The sequence below is a fragment of the Callorhinchus milii genome, unplaced genomic scaffold, assembly GCF_018977255.1.
Source record: "Callorhinchus milii isolate IMCB2004 unplaced genomic scaffold, IMCB_Cmil_1.0 Scaffold4, whole genome shotgun sequence".
Taxonomy (NCBI): Eukaryota; Metazoa; Chordata; class Chondrichthyes; order Chimaeriformes; family Callorhinchidae; genus Callorhinchus; species Callorhinchus milii.
In genome coordinates, this window is record NW_024704745.1 from 60769012 (window position 1) to 60792167 (window position 23156).

Sequence of the window (23156 nt, forward strand, 5' to 3'; positions counted from 1 at the left end):
ATATGAGATGTTAAACCAACTGCCTATTCATGTGAATGTTAAAAAGCTTGTGGTACTTCTCAAAAAGAGAAGTGAGTTTCTCCCAATATTTTTATCAACAATTTGACAGATAAAATTGATCACTCACTTCATGACTCTGTGGGACATTGCTATGCACAAATTGGCTGTCGTGTTCACTCTATGTAAATACTGTGAAGCGCTTTGAGACAATATCAAATGGAAAGAGTGTTGTTATTGTTAATATTATTATAATATGTAAGCCCATATAGCAAGTGTTGACAGGCTATTAGTGCCATGGGGTAAAGCAATGGAAATCACAGCCAACTATCCTCACACAACATCCACTCAAATGCTCCCCAGCAGATTTTTTGAGTGCATTACATTCGCATTTAAAAGAGCCCAGATTCAAATTCCAAACACCCAACAAGGGAAGTGGTTTGCCTGTTCACTGTGCTCCACCTAGGAATTTGGCTTGGGGCAAAGCAGAATATTAGTGACCCTATGATGAGTGCCTATAGGAAACCATAGCTATAATAAGCAGCAAACTACACAGCCCAGACCATCCCGTTCCCCTGAATAAAGCATCACTGTAGACAGAGTAACATTGTAGCAGGCCTATGCAGCTAATTGTAAAAATGTTTGTTCCGCCTTTAAATCTATCGCATAATCAGTCGATAATATTTTCTGCCCTGCTGGGTCTCTTTAAATAGTTTAAGCATCATCATTGTATTTTATTAGAGTCACAGGGACAGCAGCATAACAGGCAATTCAAATCAGTTTATCTTTTTTTAAAAAAAACAGGCACATATCCAAATGGTACACACAGTCCTGTTCAAGCAATGCTAAACAATTCCTTCACTGTTTGTTGACTTTAGTGTGATACAGTAGCCATACATTTCCATCTAATTAGAAACAGTACTTTTAAAATGAACACAAATGTAGCCAACAAGTCTGTGCTCACTGCATTACCCAGCACTCTAGGATGCTACCCCACTTGAAGGGAGCTATACAAATGCAAGTTGTTGTTGTATTAACCAGGCCATCAGGAGAGGATCTCCACCATGGACCCTGGAAACAAACTGCACAGGCAAGTCAGTGTGCAGACTCATACAGAGCTGGTTGTGAGATGAGTGGTCAGCTGCTCCTGTGCCTCATCAGTTCAGGAATGTGGTGTCTGCCACAGAAGGAAATAAAAGCCTCATGATCATCTTAGTGGAAAGCCCATTTTGGATCTTCCTATACATAGAAATTCTGCTGAACTAGTACTTTTGTTTTTAAAAATGAGCATTATGAATACATCCCATTTTGTAGAAAAACTACTGAAACAATATGAAAACATGAAGCTTTACACCCATGTATTCTTAGCAGAACAAATACACACTATGTACTTGCCATTGGGTTTAGTTACAAAACATGTCCTGCCTGTCCCAGGCTGTTAGGTCACACAATTTCACTTCAGATGAGTAATTGACACCCACCAAATGTTGTACCCATCCTTGAATTTGATAATGTAGTCTTTGGTGAGGGTCTCAACACAAACCTCTTCAGACCTGATGTGTTCAGTACCACAAGCAGACTCACATACAGAAGATATCAAGGCTCGACTACAGGAACTCCCTCCTCATTGGCCTTCCCAACTCTTCCCTTCACAAGCTGCAGATCATCCAAAACTCTGCAGCTCGTGTACTCTCACGCACCAGGCTCTGTGACCCCATCACTCCCACCCTCGCCCGACTCCACTGGCTCCCCATCCCCCAGAGGATCAAATTCAAGATCCTGGTCCTCACCTTTAAGGCAATACATGGCCTTGTCCCCTCCTACCTCTCTGACCTGCTGACTCCCTACCAACCTGCCCTCTCCCTCCGTTCAACGGGCTCTGGCCTGCTCCACGACTCCCACCCGACCATCGGTGGCCGGACTTTCAGCCTCTTTGCCCCCACACTCTGGAACTCCATCCCACGGTCCCTTCGCATCGCTTCCTCCCTTGCCTCCTTCAAGGTCGGTCTCAAGACCTTTCTTTTCGACCGTGCCTTTGGTCGCCCTCCCACCTCTCTACCTTCCCTCACCCCTACACCATCCCACCTCTTGCTCGGGCCCCGACACCTGACTGTTCAGCGCTAACAGATAGCCTCTCTCTTCCCACCCTATATAATGGAGTGATCCATAGAACTGGATACAGCATTAGTCCCTCTTCTAGGTTGTCATGTCACCACTGGCATCACTTCTGTGCGCTGCATGTGCCAAATGATCCTCGCCAGAAGCCAGATGCTATCAACTGTGTCAGACTGACTTTGTGTCTGCATCGAGTTTTCTCTTCAAGATGTTGATGCTTCAATTAAAGCTTCAAGCAGGGTGTTCAACGTTCTGTGTAAAGAAGTTCCTACTAAATTCTCTTTTAGATCAGTTATTTTATAATCAAAGATTGAAGTGGCTATCTTATATACATAGCATTCTATTGCAGCAGAAATTCAGCTTGGTTATATCTATCTCAATCCAGCACAAATTATATCTGTACAGAATCTTCATACATAACTTTTATTTTTAGATTTCACCCCGAATTATACAGTCAATTCCACTTTACAATATATTCTGTGAAGCGCTTTGAGACGTCTCAAACACATGACAGCTCGTGTACTGTCCCGCACCAGGCTTCGCGACCACATCACTCCCATCTTCGCTTGCCTCCACTGGCTTCCCATCCCCAGAGGATCAAATTCAGGATCCTCATCCTCGCCTACAAGGCCATTCAGGGCCTTGCTTCCTCCTACCTCTCTGACCTACTATCCCCCTACGTACCTGCCCGTACCCTTCGTTCCTCTGGCATGTTCCTCTGATGTCTGCTCCACATCTCCCGCCCCAACTTCAGCCTCTCAGCCCCGAGGCTCTGGAACTCTATCCCCCAGTGCCTTCGCCGCCTCCTCCCTTTCCTCCTTCAAGGCCGGTCTCAAGACCTTTCTCTTTGACTGTGCCTTCAGCTCCCCTCTCGACTCTCTACCCCCTCCTCGCTCCCTCCCTTTCCTCCCTCACCCTGACCATTTCCCCCCTGCTCGGGTCCTGACCCAACTGTCCTTCCGACGTGAAAGGAGCTCTATAAATGGAATCTTGTTGTTGTTGACAAAGCACTACATCAAATGCAAGTTTTTTTTTGTATGTCCGTTCTCTTTAGACTTTTTTCCTCATATTCAGGCATAGTCACATAAAATTACTTCAGACTTGGTCTAATTTAGAAACAATTGTTATAATCCCACGCTTCTACTGATTGGCGAGAGCTATCAATGGGTCTAAGAATGAGTGGTCCATTTTGATGTATTGCTCAATATAAACTGCAAAGAATTACAGTTACCAGCTGACCCATGTCACCTCTGTATAAGAAAATGTATAAAACAGTCACAAACCCAGTAATAATAATAATCCTTGCATTTGATATAGCGCTTTTCACATCTTCGACATCTCAAAGCGCTTCACAGAATAGACTGTAAAGTGAATTGACCGTATATTTGTGGGCGAAACGCGGCAGCCAATTGCGCACAGCAGTGTCCCACAAACAGTCGTAGATTGAAAATGACCAATGGTTTTGCTTTGGAGGGATTATTATTAGGCATGTGGAGTAAGGAAACTTGCCCAAGGTTTTGCCTTGCCTTGCAAGGCAAGTGCTCTAACTACTGAGCTACAGGACCAGTAGGTAATGACATAGTGTGCACAGTATGTCAAGATACCCCTAGGGCCTAGGGAGTTGGCAGCATATCTGCTCCACCCATTGGTGCTCTGGGAATGCAAATATCTAAACCAGGGTGGTCCAACTGGTGACCTGCTGGCCGTGTCCGGCACGGGGGATGCTTTCATCCGGCCTGCAAACCATTTCCAACTTCATTGTTTTACCTCCTGCTCCCCCCTCTTCCAGTCACTCTCCGCACTGCCTCGTGCAACTTCATGAGAGACGGTGCAGAGAATGGCGGGAAGAGGGAGTCAGCAGGAGTATTTTAAAAAGATATTGTTGCATATTTAGCAATTCTAGCTCAGTAGTTAGAGCACTTGCCTTGCAAGCGAGACACCTGGGTTCAATTCCAGGCAGGGCAAAACCTTGGGCAAGTTTCCTTACTCCACACGCCTAATAATAATCCCTCCAAAAAACAATAATAAATTGGTCATTTTCAATCCACGATTGATTGTGGGACACTGCTGTGCGCAATTGGCTGCTGCATTTCACCCACAAATATTCAGTCAATTCACTTTACAGCATATTCTGTGAAGCGCTTTGAGACGTCTAGAAGACGTGAAAAGCACTATATCAAATGCAAGGATTATTATTATTATCATCAAATGCAAGAACTACGAATCTCAGTAAAAAACACAAGGTAGATTGGAAAATAGAGGTGTAGATAAAAGAAAGGTTGACTTCAACTGCCATTTTACACATAGCATTCATATCAAATGAGTCCATTTTGCACCAACAGAATATGCAGCTTGACATTAAAAATTAACTTCTCCAGGCTGTTGGTGCAGAAAAATTCACTTTGAAAATACTTCAACAGTAACTAGCCTTCTTGGTGTGCAGGGGAACAAACGTTATCAATGTTTGAATTTTGAGATGCACAATTTTATGGCAGTATCCACCATACTGCCACAGACCTGGTGTCCTGTAGCTCAGTGGTTAGAGCACTCGCCTCGCAAGGGAGAGACCTGGCTTTGATTCCCGGCAAGGTGAAATGTTGGGCAAGTTTCCTTACTCCACGCGCCTCTGTTTACCTAGCAGTAAGTAGGAACCAGGTTGCTAGTCGATCGGCAGATCACTTTTCCGGGGGTAATAATTCCTTCAAAAAAATGATAATAAATTGGTCACTTCATTCCACGACTGTGTGAGGGACACTGCTGTGCGCAATTGGCTGCCGCATTTCGCCCACAAAATATACAATAAATTCACTTTACATTCTTATTTTATATTCTGTCTCGAAGACGTGATAAGCCGCTATATCAAATGCAAGGATTATTATTATTATGTTACACATGTTACATCATCTAACTTTACATAAAGGGTGCTATAGAAATGTAGGTTGTTGTATAGTTTCCTGCTTTAGTTTGTTCCCAAGCTCAAAAGCATTGGTAGCTAAGTAGAATTAATGTAGTTACAAAGGAACAAGATTGACCGGAGGAGCTAAACCAGATTTGGATCAATTAAAATTAACATTCTTCGGTGACCACTTAAATATGTACGTCAAAGAGAGAAGGCACTGAAAAAATCTGTACTATTTGTTCCCAGAAGCAGCTTCCCCGATTGAAACCAAAGAAACTGCTGTTTCATATTTAACTTCTGTTTTAAAATTCAACAGAACTGAATGTAAAGCAGAAGTAAAGTGAAGGAATAATTTACATGCAGCATTTAACACCCATCCTCCCTCCCTCATTCAGTTCAGCCAGTTGAAAAAGTGAAACAGAGAGAAAGGACTGAAAATAAATTGTCCTGAAGATCTATCTATCGCTTTGGTTTGAAGCACACCAGACCTGTTCAGCCAATATAAGCTATAGCTGCAATGCAGCCCAAAGACAAGATAACCCAGGCGACTTCAAATTTGAAAAGAGATCTCAGAGAGTACTTTATATGGAGTAGAGCAGATTGAGTAATAGAATAATAATCCTTTCATTTGAAATGGCACTTTTCACGTCTTCCAGACGTCTCGAAGCGCTTCACAGAATAGACTGTAAAATGACTTGACTGTATATTTGTGGGCAAAATGCGGCAGCCAATTGCGCACAGCTGTGTCCCACAAATAGTCGTGGATTGAAATTACCAACTTATCATTTTTTTTTGAGGGATTATTATTAAGTAAAAAATAATAATTTTGGATGTCCATCACAAAATGAAGAAACTCTGGGAAATTTTAGGAAAAACATCAGGAAGCAATGTCCCCCTCCCACCACCACACACGAAATACAATCAACAGATTGACCATGTGTCATTTTACATTAGATTGCAATAGATCACCAAATAGACAGCACTCACACCCACATTTACATTTTCATAACTCATGAACATTGAGTCATTTCTGTATTTCTGAGGTCATGGAAATAGGCTAAAATAAAACATTTATCATAATTTTTAGAGGTTTGACATTTTTATCAAGGGTCAGCACAAAACTACAAACTGTAAATAGTCAATCTATGGTTACCATAACTCAACATCAGATACGCAAAAATAGCAACTTGCTTTTATGGAGCACCCTTCACACAGGGTAGATCATTAGCGTACTGATAAGAGGAGTGGGACCAGGGCACCTGCTCTCTGACAAGTGTGGATTTTCAACACATGGGACTTTTTCCAGGTTAAGTTATGTATCGTTAGTCGACAAGACTCTTCCCCGATAACCTTATATGGAAATTAAATTGATTTCAATTTAAAATTAAGTTCCTCTTACTAACTAAAGTAAAGGGCAGGATTTTCCAACAATTGCAGTGACAAATTTCGTCAGCACCCAACATTAAAATCCATAAAAGGACAATTTCTCTATTCACTTAGGACGAGAGTATTAACATGAATGTTTACACAGTAAAACAAATGGCTGTTTCCAACCGACTAAAAAGGGGGTTTTGGAGCATTTACTGGCACTCATGTGTATGACAGCACAAAAACTAGACAAATAAAAATAAGGCAACTGAATGCTGTTTTTAAAATGATACCACAATCACTGAATATTTAACTCTGATGTTGACTTATGGAGGTGCAAGTTTTCTTTAGCTTTTCTAATCATCTGGCTGAGGCAAATACATCTCCAAAGTGAGAAATCTGATGCGTTAAGCCATGTCCTACTATTTTGTAGGCTTGTGTGCTAGTTCTTTTATATGCATTATAAAAAGCGCATCAGAAAGTCCTCTAAAAACAGCTTCAGTTGCAATGGAGATGGGAACAGGAGGTGTAGTAGGTTTTTGGTACCATACACTTATGGTAATTAAAACAGACTTTTATTAAAATAAATTGCTGAATGTACCAGGGGAGGAATATTTCAGTCAAACTGACCTTAAAATATGAGTTCACTCACCTCGAATAAAGCATGGTTATGTGATTGGGATTGAGGTATGCAGTCAATACAGAATAACACAAATAGAAGAGGTAGCACACTCCTCCTGAAATTTGTAGAACAACAAATTGCATTTATGTAGCACCTTTCACGTTGGGAGGACGTCCTAAGGCGCTGAGCAGAGGCTGGTTTGTAGAAAGTTCCAGGAGGCAAGTTTGGCCTCCCTCAAGTTAGGTGCCCACATAAAAGTGGGTTACATTTACCACAAGTCACTCTGCAAGCTTAACGATTCCAATGGAAACATAATACAAATGCAAGAACAGATGAAGAATAATCAGAGTGGAGTTTAAAACCCATACCAAAACAATTTTTAAATGTTTAAAAAACACTTTTTTAAAAATTCTTAGTTAAAAAAAGGAAACTTACTGTAATGAATCTCAGCAGTTCTATTTTAAAATCAAACATCCCCACTGCTGTGCTCAATTGGCTGCTGCGTTTCGCCCACAAAATATACAATCAATTCACTTTACAGTATATTCTGTGAAGCACTTTGAGACATCTCAAAGACATGATAAGGCACTATATCAAATGCAAGGATTATTATTATCTGCTGTGTTTTTCCAGGACTGCATTTCATTTTTATTTCGATGATTTGTGGTTTTCCTTTTAATCACACCTTCCACCGCACTAGAGCATAATACTGTATGGAGTATTACAAGTTAAACAACCCCATTAATATTTATTGCAGCATCAGATTACTCATTACTGCAATCAGAGACACAATCTCAGTATGCTTGTGCAAGTCAACAAATATTCCCATCTAATCAACACACAATGTTGTGCAGTAGTTCATCACTGCCCTCCCCACCCCCCCAACTGCCTTCATTGCTGGACTATCTGCCTGGTGGGGAAAAGTGGAGGGGTTGGAGTAAGATAAGCTGCTGTTTACCAACTAGGGGATCTAAAAGAGAATTTAGGTGGAACTGCTTCATGCAGAGGTTGTATCAAATAGTATAAATGCATTTAAGAGTGAGAAGATAATAGAAGGATTTTGGAAGCAGTAAGGAGAGGGTGGAGACTCATGTGGAGTATAAACACTGGCATGGACTGGTTGTGCCGAGTGGCCTGCATCCGTGCTGTACATTCTTTGTAAATCTTTGTAGGGTGCTAGGCACCAAATGTCACAATTGAATCAACCCTCTGTGGTGGTCTCAATAGTTTGGTTCCTGAGCCAGGCAGGTCCGCAGAACTTCAGGGCACTGCCAATGAGAGCAAAGTCAGCCTGGCTGATCTATAGGACCTTGAACAGACTGGTTTCTTGAAGCAGGGATTCTTCCCACTCAACTCCTGTTAACCCTAAAGCCAAAACCCTAACTGGTAGGGTGGTCCTAGTTGAACAAGCAGCGCAAATTTGCCAAACAGTGCTCTCAATGGCAAGCTATGTAATTTTAGCTGGTTAAACTCCAGCAGTACCCAACACACACTCTGGGGTGCCCAAGCCTTTGCTCTTGCCAATCTGTGTCTCAAGCTCTCCGGAGGTAGCAGGGTGCTTCCCTCCAGGGAGAGATTGCCATTGCATTCTAGACAGGGAAATTTCTATATGTAAGTGGCATATATACTTGTAACTCTGAGTCTGGTTTGGAAACTCAGCATGGGACACTCATTACCATGCTTAAGAATATGTTTGTACATTGTGGTTAGTTGACAGTGAGTAAGAACACAACACTTGCAATAAGGAGGTTTGTAGGCTGACCAAAAAAACCCATCATTGCAGATCTTGAGTTCTTACTCATTATCAACTACAACAATGTACAAGCTTTATAGAAATTAAAGCTGTCTATAGAATGGGAGAATAGTTTGCTTGGTTTTGAAAAGGGATATGAAATTTAGTGAGCAAATCCACATTTCTCTCAAACCACCAAAGTTCCAGATTGCCATAAGACTCAGACCAAGATCAAAGAACAACCTGCCATTACTCAGTGTTCCAAATGTAGTTTCTAGCATAATTAAATTGAGGTTCAATCTACAAGACAGATCCTACAATTGCTTGCTGTCAAGGTCTAAAAAAAGTCAAACTCTCAAGCTGGTTTGTAAATATTTTCAGTGATGCAAGCACTTTCATTTCCTCTCGTGAAAATTAAGATGATCATCATAATTCATCTCACATTCACAATCATCTTTACTTTGTGAAAGGCCATCTTCAACTTCAGGTTGTATCTGGGAAAGGTGAAACCCAGGTTATTTCACTTAATTCCATGTGTAAATTTAATTGTACACATACATTTAGTATCAAGAATTACTGAGAAAATAAAGCAGCGACCACACTGACGTTCGCTGTTGTTTAGTCCTGCCACATCTCAGAGAAAGGAATCAAGTCCATTTCCTTAACTAACATCAAAATAGTTGTGTGTTCGAGCTGTTTCAGACTTTAGCAATGCAGCCCAATTTAAATTGAACAATAATTTAAATTAGAAATTATATCAAATTTGATATAGTTTCCAATTTAAATTGTTGTTTAATTCAAATTGGCAATTAAATAACAATTTAAATTAGACAATACAGTATATTGAACTTGCATACTGTATTAGGACTGAAACTGAACCCCAAATTTTAGTTTAGTCTGAACCCTAAACTGAAACTCAGGCTTCAGTTTAATTGCACCCTGAATTCAGAGTGGAACTAAACTGAAATAACAGGATACCATTATATTTGAGATCTGCAGAAGAGTCAATGAATGCATCTAGAATGCAAATATTACCTTATCATTAAATACCATAAAGTGGTTGTGAGGTGAGGCTTGTTTAGTGAGGCTTGACACAAAGAATCAAAATTCAAAGGATAATCAATCCTTCGAAACACTGTGCTGAAATATGCTTTTAAAATTGAAACTGTATAATATTTTTGATCATTGTCAGAATTTCTCTTTAAAAATATTGCTGGTCTACAATTTAATAGGGAACACAAGAACAATATTTAGAACATTCAAACAGAGGAAGAAATCTCTCCCTTATTTGGCTTTCACAACCTTTACCTTCAGCACAATTGGTAGCGGAAAAGGATGGAAAGGAGTATATATTGAATGGCAATATCTTGCAATGAGTAAAGGGACTCTGAGTGCAGGTACAAGTCCTTTAACGTGGCCACACAAGTGGGAAAAAAAAAGCTACTAGCATTCTGGGTTTATACATAGCGGCACAGAGTACAAAAGCAAATATGCTAGGTTTGTACAAATTATTGGTTTGACTGCAACTGGAGGTAGCAAGGTTGATACCAAGGTGAGGAGCCACAGTAATGAGGAGAGATTGAGGAGTGAGCCTGTATTGGAACCTCTGGTCACTGACTCCTCTACCAGTGGAAATAGCTTCAACCTATTTACCCTGTCAAAAACCTTGATTACTTTGTAACCTCTAACAGATTATAAAGATAAAGGTTATAAAGTGATGAGGGTTTTGACAAGGTAAATAGGATGAAGCTATTTCCACTCGTAGAAGAGTCAGTGGCCAGAGGAGACAGATACAAGAAGATTGAAAGATGAGAAAAGAGATTTTATTTTCCGCGGAGGGATGTGGGATGTCTTGCCAAGCAAGGAGATAGTGGCAGAGTCATTATGTATTTCAAGAGGGAAGTAGACAGATATTTTACATTCCAACAATCTATCTCTGGAATTTCCAGAGAGGCGAGATGCATCAAACTCAGTTTGGATTGGATACTCTTAAGCGTGATGATGGGTTTTCACATGTCTCAGATGACAAAAAAAAGAAAGATAAAGGCTTGAAGAGGCATGGGGATAGAACAGGGCATGGGATTATAATAATAATATTGAATGAACAGCTTGCTCCTAGAGCTGATGCAGCCTCAATGAGCTGAATGGCCCTCTTCTGCATTATAATTTTTTATGATTCTAACTCCTTCACGGAGCTGTGGCCTCTGAAAAAAAATCACAATCACTCAAAAAAATTAACACCTCCATTATATGCCAATCAACACACGTCACCTCTCAATTTTTTCCCTCCAACCCAAGGTCTTATGAATCCAGATGTACAGAATTGTCTAAGATCCACTCATGAACACATGTATCCGTAAAATATTTATTAGTTATACTGTTGAATCCACAGAATGTGTGAAAATAAAATATCTCGAGGAGAGAAAAGGATGTGGCAATTAAACATCAATTTGAATTAGAAAATATCAAACTTGCACACTATTATTACATAAGTAGAACTGTTTTTTTTTAAAAATCCCCTGGAAACTGCAGTTATATTGACACAATACAGTCTTCATGTTTTAGTTCAGAAATCACACAATTTGATGGTGGAAGCTTCCCACTCATTATAAAACATAATACAATAATCTGCAATTGAGCATAACCCATGATCACCTGTTTATACTGTATTATCAATGGACGAAGTTTGGAATATGCTTCAGTCACAAAGGTAATGCAACCAATGGTTGAGATAACATTGATAAAACTATTAGAGCTTCACATGGGCATCTATTTTAAAACCAACTCTGCCTTATATTTTATCCCAGAGGTTCCTAAATGGAAGTCATGGATCACTAAGCTATTTGACTGACTGGACTTTGATCGTCAGACTGGTTATGCTCATGAATTTCACGTTGCAGACCTCGATTTTTACTCTTCTTTTTAAAAAAAAGCCGAGGAGTGCATTTCTGCTGACTTGGTAGCACAGGAGGCTAATTCTCTGCAAGTGGAAAAACAAACTACTTTGAATAAATATTTTCACAAAAAACAATTATAGGAGTACAGCATTTTATAGTTTCTCAAAATATTTTGTAATAACAGCTGGCAGACCAAAATTACTTACTCTATTAAGGGTTTGTTAACCAATAAACCATGGTACACCAGCCACCTCTGCTATCTTAAAGCACAGATGTATGCCGCTGAACGCACCTGGCTTAAATCTAATTTAACGGTCCATTGGCAAATCTGGCTGGACCTTATCAAACCTTACCACTCCGCCCTCGTCGCCGCTAAATCGTCGTTCTGCTCCAAGACAATCTTAGAGGCCAAGGACAATCCCAGGCTCCTCTTCTCCATCACCAACTGGCTTCTCCACCCACCCTCTCATGCCTCGCCCATCCTCACCTCCAATGCCAACTGCTCGGCGATGATGGACCTTCTCGAAACCAAAGTCAAGGGGATTCGGTCAGCAGCCTCGGCCATTCCATCTGCTACCCTCTCCCCATCTACCACTCTCACCCCAGCCCCTACCCATTCCTCTCTTTGAACCCGTCTCCCACTCCTCTCTCGCCACCACTATAACCCGCATGAAACTGCCCACCTGCTCCCTCGACCCCATCCTTCTCCTTACCTGCCAGCTCCATCTCCTTGCCCCGCTATTCATAGATATCATGAACTTCTCCCTGTCCACTGGTACTGTTCTCATCCCTTTAAAAACCGCCATCATCACTTCTATCCTTAAAAAACCCTCTCTGGACCCATTCCTGCTTTCAAACTACCGCCCCAAATCCAACCTCAATCCTCTCCAAGGTCCTGGAATGAATCATTGCTTCCCAGTTTCACTCCTTCCTCTCTTGCCATTTCCTTCACAAACCCCTCCGATCAGGTTTCTGTGCCACCCACAGCACAGAAACAGCCCTGGTCAAAGTGACAAATGACATTCTGTCCATCTGGGACCAGGGTTCCCTCTACCTCCTCGTCCTCCTTGATCTCTCTGCTGCCTTCGACACCATTGACCACTCGATTCTACTCCACTGCCTCTCCTCTCACCTCAACCTTCATGGTTCTATCCTTAAATGATTCAGTGACTCCACTTCATCTCCACAAACGGTTTCTCCTCTAGCCCCCGCACCATCTCTTGCGGTGTTCCTCAGGGCTCTGTCCTTGGTCCCCTCCTCTTCAATATCTATATGCTCCCTCTTGTGGTGACATCATCCGCAGGAATGGGGTCAACTTCCACCTGTATGCGGATGACATCCAACTCTATATCTCTGCCTCCACCCTCAACTCCAGGACCACTGCTGTCCTGACAGAATGTCTGTCAGACATCAAGTCCTGGATAAGAGCTAACTTTCTTCAGTTGAAAATCAACAAGACCAAGACTCTCTTGATTGGCTCTCGTCAGCGCCTCCACACCTCAATATCTTTTGACCCTCAACTATCCTTTCTACTCTACATCCGTTCCATGACCCACTCTGCCCTCCCCCACCTCCATGAAATCGCCCAGCTCCACCACTGTCTCACACCACAGGCTGACAAAACCCTCACACACACACATGCATAATATCCAGGCTGGACTAAGCAAACTCCCTGCTTATAAATGGAATCTTGTTGTTGTTGTTATCGGCCTCCCCAACTCCTCCCTCTATAGGTTGCAGATCATCCAGAACTCTCCAGCCCATGTCGTCTCCCAGACCAGGCTCCGTGACCCCATCAGCCCCATCCTCCCCTGACTCCACTGGCTTCCCATCACACAGAGGACACAGTTCAAGATCCTGATCCTCCCCTTCAAAGCCCTCTATGCCTCGCTCCCCCCTACCTCTGCGACCTCCTAACCCCTTACCCACCTGCCCACTCCCTCTGCTCAGCAGGCTCTGGCCTGCTTCCCATCTCCTGCCTCACCCACTCCACCATTGGTGGGCAGGCCTTCACCCACTCTGCCCCCACCCTCTGGAACTCCATCCCACAAGTCTCTCCACCTAGCCTCCTCCCTTGCCTCCTTCAAGACCCATCTCAAGACCCTCCTCTTCGACCATGCTTTTGATCACCCTCCTTCCCCCCAACCCGCCCTCCACCCTCCCCAATCCTGTCCCCCGCTAGCATCCAAGACACTGACTGTCCAGTGCCTTGGGAAGTCCTTCCAATGTAAAAGGCGCTACACGAATGTAATTTTGTTGTTGTTCTATTCTGTGAACTCCAAGTAGCTAATTTGTAGGTGTGGTGTAACTACTTAGACATGGTTTGGTAGGTTAAGCATAGTATGTCCACTTAAAACAAGTTAATACAATTTTAACCTAAGGGCAACAATATAAGAACATAGGAATTGCTAGGCTAAAAAAGACCAAGGTCTGTCTAGTTCGCCTTCTACCATCCTGGTATTCACTTGCTGCAATAATGGAGATGTTGATAGCAATTAATTCTGCATGGATTAGTCTACAACAGTGTGGAAATCTTTGAGAACTTTTGAACCACAGTTTTGTAGATCTTCCAAGCATACTACACTTACTTTATGTCATGTTTCAAATTACTCATATACTGTATCCCAAAATATTATTTTCTAAAAAATATCTAATTTGCATTTGAATAAATTGACATTTTCTGCTTCCACTGTCTCCCGAGAGAGCCTGTTCCATAGATTTACCACTCGATCGCTGGAATAGTATTTCCGCAGATTAGTTTTGAGATGAGTTATTTCTAAGCACATATAAGCAAATGCCAAATAACGGCAGAGCAAAATAGCAGATAGTCTATGTCGCTATTAGCAATAAGGTCTGCTTACTCTAGTCAGCTAATCTTAATCAACCAACTCAACAGTGTTTTGACCCATTTGGGACTATTCTCCTTGGGGAGGGAAGTAAGCTGAACTGGGTCTAAGATAACATGCTTGGCAACAGAATTTCAAAATTGAGTCAATGATCTGTGGTTGTGTACTGGTAGTCCGGTTCCTGAGCCAGGTGAGTCCGTAATACTTCATGACACTGCTGATGACAGTCCAGCTAGCCTGGCTCAACATTTGGGCTTGAAGGAGCGAACCCATTACTAGAAGCAAGGATTCTTCCCACTCTTCTCCTGTTAACTTGCGAGCCAAAGGCCTAACAGGTAAGGTAGTCCTTGCTGGGCAAGCAGCAGGAAGCTTGTCAGACAGTTCTTTTACTGGCAAGCTACGTGGTTTTAGCTGGTTAGAGTCCAGCAATACCCAAACAGCACACTCTGAGGTCCCAAATCCTTGGCTCTTGCCAACCTGTGCCAAATACTCATCGGAATTAGATAAGCAGAATTCATTCCACAGGGAAAGAATGTACATTCCATACACAAAAATATCCAGTGTAGGTGTCATACAAGGAACTCAGTCTGGTTTGGATATTCAAGCATGCTGATGAGTTTCTGCATGTATTAGACACTCGGCTGATCAAATCTGGGTGAGACAATACCTGGAGTAAACAGGAAAAAATCTTGCAAACATACAGTGACCAGAAAAGTTAAAAGCATCAGGAAGCAAATACTTCCCCCCCCACACGCTTTTTAATGAAATGTGTTACATTAAATCATTAAAAGCAATAGTTAACACTGAACAAACAGGAGCCACTTACCTACACTTATCACAGTTTAGTTGCAACATTCGACATTGCAAAGAAGGAAAAAATGATTGCAGGAATGAACTTTCTTTCCCTCTCTCCCCCCCCCCCCCCCCACATGAAAAAAAACAAAAATAAGTTCAATTCAGATCTAGGACTTTTATCAATCATAGACTGAGGTACAGTCTCTTCTAGTTTTTAAGATTAGATTAATGCAGTAAATAGATCTTAATGTTAATGATAATCCGTGCATTTGATATAGCACTTATCAAGAATAACTTAACTTTGCTTCACTGAGTTTCCCTAAAGCGAAGTGACTGTGTTGTGTGTAGGCTATTGTCGGGAAGTCCTGCTGTTGCTGGATTACTGGGCAAAAGGTTGTGAACAGATCCGAATAGATCTGAGCCCACAACATGGAATTCGGATTAAATGGCCCTCTTTGTAATGTAAAGCAACAACCAGCTGCATGGTCTGGTCTGGACCAGGGACCTCCGCCCAGCCAGGTGAGAACAGCACAGACAGACAGGCCAGCAGGGCCGGGTCCCTGCTCTCCGCAACAGACACAGCTCGGCACACCTCCACCAGGCAAACCACACAGTCACACACACAGTCACACACACACACCACACAGTCACACACACACACACCACAGTCACACACACACACACCACAGTCACACACACACACACCACAATCACACACACAGTCACACACACACACACCACACAGTCACACACACGCACCACAGTCACACACACAGTCACATACACCACACACACAGTCACACACACAGTCACACACACAGTCACACACACACCATACAGTCACACACCACAGTCACACCACACAGTCACACCACACAGTCACGCACACACACCATACAGTCACACACACACACCACAGTCACACACACCACACCACAGTCACACACACCACACCACAGTCACACACACACACACCACAGTCACACACACACACACTACAGTCACACACACACACCATACAGTCACACACACACACCACAGTCACACACACACACTACAGTCACACACACACACCACACAGTCACACACCACACGTGTAGCAAATGCCCAAAGGACCTCTCGCTCCACATCAAAACAGCTTTGGACGATCGGACCAAAAGAAGAAAAAAACACACACACACGAGGCTGAGCAACTTGGGACACCCCCACAGCAAACAAGTGAGCAGCGCTCCTGCCACAGGAGAGGAAAAAACACCACCACCACCACCAGCAGGAAAGCCCCACAACAACAACAACAACAACACATCGTTTAGCCCAACAGCAGCGAACGCCAAATACCCAATTCCCCGCCGGGGTGACTGACACCCGCAACACACACCACACACACAGTCACACACACCACACAGTCACACACACAGTCACACACACACCACACAGTCACACACACACAGTCACACACACACACACAGTCACACACCACACAGTCACACACACACAGTCACACACACAGTCACACACACACCACACAGTCACACACACACAGTCACACACACACAGTCACACACACACCACACACAGTCACACACACACCACACACAGTCACACACACACAGTCACACACACACAGTCACACAGTCACACACACACACCACACAGTCACACACACACCACACAGTCACACACACAGTCACACACACACCACAGTCACACACACACCACAGTCACACACACACACACCACACAGTCTCACACACACAGTCACACACACACACACACACAGTCTCACACACACACCACACAGTCTCACACACACAGTCACACACACACACACAGTCACACACACCACACAGTCACACACACACCACAGTCACACACACACCACACACACACCACAGGAGCTCCGAATTGCGTGCGTGAGTTTGTTTCTTTTTGTTTGAATATAAAAACAAATAACACCCCCACCCCCACCTCATCCTCCCCCCCCCGTCTCACCGCTCAGTTTGCCCCCGCTGTCCCCCCCCCGCCGCTGTCCCCCCCCCGCTGTCCCCCCCACTGTCTCACCGCTCAGTTTGCCCCCTGTCCCCCCCCCCGCTGTCCCCCCCTGTCTCACCGCTCAGTTTGCCCCCCCTGTCCCCCCCGTGTCTCTCACCGCTCAGTTTGCCCCCCCTGTCCCCCCCCCCGCTGTCCCCCCCCCCCGCTGTCCTCCCCCCGCTGTCCCCCCCCCCCGCTGTCCCCCCCCCCCCCCCCGCTGTCCCCCCCCCCTGTGTGTCTCACCGCTCAGTTTGCCCCCGCTGTCCCCCCCCGCTGTCCCCCCCCCCGCTGTCCCCCCCCCGCTGTCCCCCCCCCCGCTGTCCCCCCCCCGCTGCCCCCCCCCCCCCTGTGTCTCTCACCGCTCAGTTTGCCGCCGCTGTCTCCCTGCCTCCGCCGGCGCTGCAGAACGAAGTAAGCGTTGTCCCTGTCCGCCACCCAGAGCTTCAGAGCGTTTCTCAGCAGCACTTCCTCGGGCTTCAGCCACATGATGGGCACAGCGCAGCACAGCGCAGCTCACAGGGGCATTGGGAGATGCAAACACCTTTATTGCCTTTCCCACTCCCCTTCACTGCAGTCCTGGTCAGTTGCAGTGATTTGTGTTCCAGTGTGACTGTATTTATGTATTTATGTATTAATCTCTCTCTCTCACTGCACACACCACCTCCCCCCCACCACCTGCACACCAGCCCTCAATAGCACCACTATTCCTCCTCTCTTGGCTTTTTTTTTATGCTAATATTTCACCTCCAGTTTCCGGATTTTTACTCTCTTGAGTCAGTTTTCCGGTTTTGTTCCAGAGGAAGTCCCGCCCTTATTTTTGCTGCCATTGCACACACTTCGATCTTGTCTTCGTTTGCCACCGGACGGGTGTCCCGTAAACAGCACATCGGCAGCAAGTAATAATAGTGATGATAATCATCCCGGCACTTGGAACAGCGCCTTATCACATCTTCGAGAACGCGTCGAAGGGATTCGCAGAACGTACCGTCAAGTGAATTGACTGTATATTTTCTGGGCGGAACGCGGCAGCCAATGGCGCACTGCAGTGTCCCACGAACGGTCGTGGATTGTCACCGAATTTTTTTTTTGCTAAGGCAGTGCGTGTCTCGTCGCTCGACGGTCTTAAGTAAGCGTAGCTGAGCAGCGCCACGTCATAAAAGATCCTCGTTGCTGCATTTCCAAGGCTTGTTCGCGCTCATAAGGGAAGAATATCATAGAATCACAGAAGGTTACAGACAGAAATAGGGCATTCAGCCAAAGGCTGCCCGACAGTGCTCTCGATGGCAAAGGTTTGTGGTTTTTAGTTGGTTAGAATCCAGCTGGACCCCAACGCACACTCTGGGGGTCCCCAAGACTTATCTCTCACCAACCTGTGCCTTAAAACCCTCCGTAATTAGGTGAGCATTGTATGTCCCTCCAGGGAGAGTACACAATCCATCTCAGACCCAGGGAAGTTTACAGGTGTAGCTGGAACCTATGTGCAACTCTCAGTCTTGGTTTAGACACTCTTAAGCACGGAGATGGAATTCTGCGTATGACAGACAACAACAACTCCCCTTACTTTTTCCATTTGTTCTGATTGTTTCTGGACTGCCTGGATCCCAAATTCGTGACTCCAGATATGTGAGAGTAAATAATTTACGAATTTAAACAGTTTAATATAAAAAGATGTTGATGTATGTATTAAGAAAACTTGACTGTTGACCTCAACTGGGAATCCACATGATTTTTTAAAGATCTTAAAAAGTAAAACTGGTTATAATAATAAAAATTAAGGATATACTGAAACCCTGGCTAGCCGGACTGGGGGGGGGGGGGGGGGGAAGAGTGTTGGGGGGATCGGTTCAGCGAGCTGGAATTTCCAGCTACGTGTAATTACAAAGCCAGTACCAGCATTTGGGATAAGATGTCTTTCTTCTGGTTGCATGATTTAAACTGGGTCAAAGTGAATATCCCTGGTCGCTGAAGGCCAACAAGTACAGTGAGGCAGAGCCGCACAAAAGGAGTTTTCCCACACGTGGGCCCGCAGAATTTTTTCTGTTTTGGGCCTAATCTGGCTTGGTATAAATTCCAGATATCAAAGTGTAAAGCACTTTTATATGTCTGCTTAACGTGAAAGACATTAAATCAAATGTCAGGACTATTATTATTGTTTAAATTCTGATATAGGAACATAAGAACAGGAGTTGGACCATAGAGTCTGCGCCACGATTTATTTTGGAGGAGTATTGGCCAGAACATGAAGTCTGGAACTTCAAGAGTCCGCTAAACCAAGGGTTTGCTGTGTATAATGAAAGTATAACAGATCAACCATAATCTAAGAAAATGATGGTACAAGCTCTATAGGCCAACTCCTGTTCTTATGTTCCTATATCAGAATTTAATAATAATAATAGTCCTGACATTTGATATAATGCCTTTCACGACAAGCGGACATATCAAAGTGCTTTACAGGATACACTGTGAAGTAGAGTGACTGTGTATCTTGTGGGTGAATGGGGCAGCTAAGTGCACGCAGTAATGTCCCACAAATAACCATGGAGTGAATAACCAATTTTATTTTGGATTATTGGCCACGACACCAGAGGAAACTCCATTCTTTTTTCAACTGGAGCCAGGGGATCTTTAATTTGTACCTGAACAGGCAGACGGGAAATCAGTTTAATGTCTCATCCATAGGACGGCACCTCCAATAATGTAGTACAACTCCAGCGCTGCATTGGAGTGTCAGCTCTGACTATATGAGTTTGAAGCCCTGACATGGAGTCCTGTAGCTCAGTGGTTAGAGCACTCGCTTTGCAAGTGAGAGACCTGAGTTCAATTCCAGGCAGAGGGCGAAACCTTGGGCAAGTTTCCTTACTCCACACGCCTAATAATAATCCCTCCAAAACTAAAAACAATAATTAAATTGGTCATTTTCAATCTACGACTGTTTGTGGGACATTGCTGTGCGCAATTGGCTGCCACGTTCGCCCACAAATATACAGTCAATTCACTTTACAGTGTGTTCCGTGAAGCGCTTTGGGACGTCCTCCCAACGTGAAAAGCGCTATATCAAATGCAAGGATTATTATTATAATAATAATAATAATAATAATAATCCTTGCATTTGATATAGCGCTTTTCACGTCGGGAGGACGTCCCAAAGCGCTTCACAGAACACACTGTAAAGTGAATTGACTGTATATTTGTGGGCGAACGCGGCAGCCAATTGCGCACAGCAATGTCCCACAAACAGTCGTAGATTGAAAATGACCAATTTAATTATTGTTTTTAGTTTTGGAGGGATTATTATTAGGCTCTGTGTTTATTATTATTATTATGGGGCATGAGATTGCACATACACTCTTAGACTTGCTATTACTGAATGCAGATGATCATGTACGTTCATTCATCTGCAATTTGAGATCTCATTGCATTCCAGAGCACTTTCGTTTGCATGGCCCTTCTTCACTCTCTCCATAACTGTTTCTCTATGTGTTGACAAGTTCAGTTAAACATATTGGAAACAGTTACGATATAAACAAAACGTTTATTAAAACCCATGAAAACCATGTATTTCACTTATCACATCTTATCACATCTTCGAGACGTATCACAAAGGCTTCACAGACTATACTGTACAACAACAACAACAACAACAAGATTCCATTTATTGAGCGCCTTTCACGTCGGGAGGACGTCCCAAGGCGCTGTACAGTTGGGTCAGGACCCGAGCAGGGGGGGAAATGGTCAGGGTGAGGGGAGGGAAGGGAGGGAGCGAGGAGGGGGTAGAGAGTCGAGAGGGGAGCTGAAGGCACGGTCAAAGTGAATTGACTGTATATTTTGTAGGTATAACCATGGCATCCTATTTGATACTGCGTATATGATTGATCTCATATTAACATGTTCAAGAACCAAACTACTTGAGCATGCTGTAAGTCAGAAGCAAAAAACTCTGGGAGCAGAATACCTAATTGCCAATTATATGACAAGTTGAAAAAAGTTATTCTAACTCCATAGTTCACTCATAAGACCATATTTGAAAAATTACACATTCACTTCCACATGATTTTCCTCCTCTGCTTCTGCTAATGGACATCATCTCATAATGACATATTCTAAGTGTTTAAGTGCTGTGAGATTTTCATCCTACGTGAAGAGTGGTTGTTGTTTTGTGTTTCAATATGCATTACAGAGCATAGCTTAATGAAAGTCAACTGGAAGTCATATGATTTCTCTATTCTTGTGACAATAAAGGGAAACATATTCATTGTCCCCTGGATACCAGTTTTTTGTCTTGTAGTAAGAAACCATTCTCTAATGTGCTTTGTTCGGTGTCTAAAATGTAACTAAGATAAAAACGGATATCCTCACTTCACCAGAGTCTTTATGCTGATAAAAAAGAAAGAAAATCCAACAATATTTTAGAATGTACAGGAGGAATTGCAATTGGCAGCAAACAGATTAATTTGAACATTCCACGCATTTTTTTTCAAGTTCTACATTTCTTATAATTGTATGATCTCAACACTTAAGCAAACTATGAAATAGGCAAAGTAGGTATTTTACAAAAAAACTATGTCAATTATGAGAAAATAATGACATACAAATGAATGGATGTACTCAATATAAGTGTTCCCTGCTATGTGAACATGAGACAGGAAACGGACAAAGGAAGAAGCAAAAACCTAAAAACAATCTTTTCATTTGATAAACATCCTATCAAGTCATTGATACATCTCAAAGCACTTCACAGGAATTTTACTGAGGCATAGTGATTGTGTATTTGTATGCAAACAAGGTAGCCAGAGCATAAAATGTTCGATAAACAGCCATGAAGTGAATGATTCCATACAACAAGAAGATTACATTTGTATAGTGCCTTTCACGTCAAAGTGGAAACGGTGAGAGAGATAGGAATTGAACCAGGCAAGGGCAGGTCCGCGAAGATTAAGGAGGAGAGGCAGTGTATGAGGATGGAGTGGTCGACAGTGTCGAAGGTGGCAGAGAGGTCGAGGAGGACAAGGAGGCAGAGGGAGCGGCCGTTCATCTTCCCTCGTTCTGCGCAGTAGAACTCCACTCGGCACACTCTGAGACCTTGGGGTTGCTAAGTGGTGACGTCATGGCTCGGGCAGGGGTGGGGTGCGGTCTCCCTTGGGGATGGAGACCCGGAGGAGTAGGTGGGGCCGAGAGGTCTCTCCAACGACACATTGGCCTGCACACCCTGGTCAGACCTCCACTCCCGTAGGTAGTAGGAATGTTGCCATCTTGTTTGCATGGCACCTCACTGTCTCAATTAATCAAGCACTTTTTGTGAGTGGCAGAGTATGTGACCAAAAGTATATATACTGAGTGTTTGGGACAGGCAGGGACAGTTGAACCTTGGAGTGACTTCTAATAAGAAGTTGTTCTGCTTGCCAACCCGGCTAAAACGGTAAGTGCCTTTATGTATTATGACTCTGCCTTAATTTAATGCTTTGGGCTGCCTTCAATTGCATTAATGTGGTCAATAAATAGTTTGAATTCTTTTTCATGGTCAGTATTTTACTTGTTATTATAAACGGGATACTGGTTTTGTCTTCCTGACTCAAAAAAACTCGACTCTAGTCACTGGGAGATTGGGTGTTGATATCAGCTCTGTGATATTTGGCGCCCAATGTAGGGCTCGAGTTATTAAAGAGAATACACAATTTAATAAATATTACCGGTAAAAGTAAAACTACTATGTCAGTCCTCCATCCCACAGTCCCTTTGTCTTGCTTCCTCCCTTGCCTCCTTCAAGGAACGTCTCAACCTCTTCGACCGGGCCTTTGGTCACTCTCCTACCCCTACCCTCCCTGCCCTCCACCCTTCCTGAACCCAACCCCTGCTC

General features: G+C 43.5%; 1 protein-coding gene across 2 annotated transcripts in view; it reads right to left on the reverse strand.

Annotated features, from left to right (window-relative positions):
* Positions 1 to 18018, reverse strand: part of LOC103172556 (TBC1 domain family member 8) — a 74773-nt gene extending 56755 nt beyond the window's left edge. For both annotated transcript variants that reach the window (XM_042333876.1, XM_042333875.1), the window contains exon 1: positions 17662 to 18018. In XM_042333876.1, the coding sequence (XP_042189810.1) occupies positions 17662 to 17788 (127 nt within the window). In that variant the 5' untranslated portion in view covers positions 17789 to 18018. The remainder of the gene's footprint in view (positions 1 to 17661) is intronic.
* Between the last annotated feature and the right edge of the window lie 5138 nt (positions 18019 to 23156).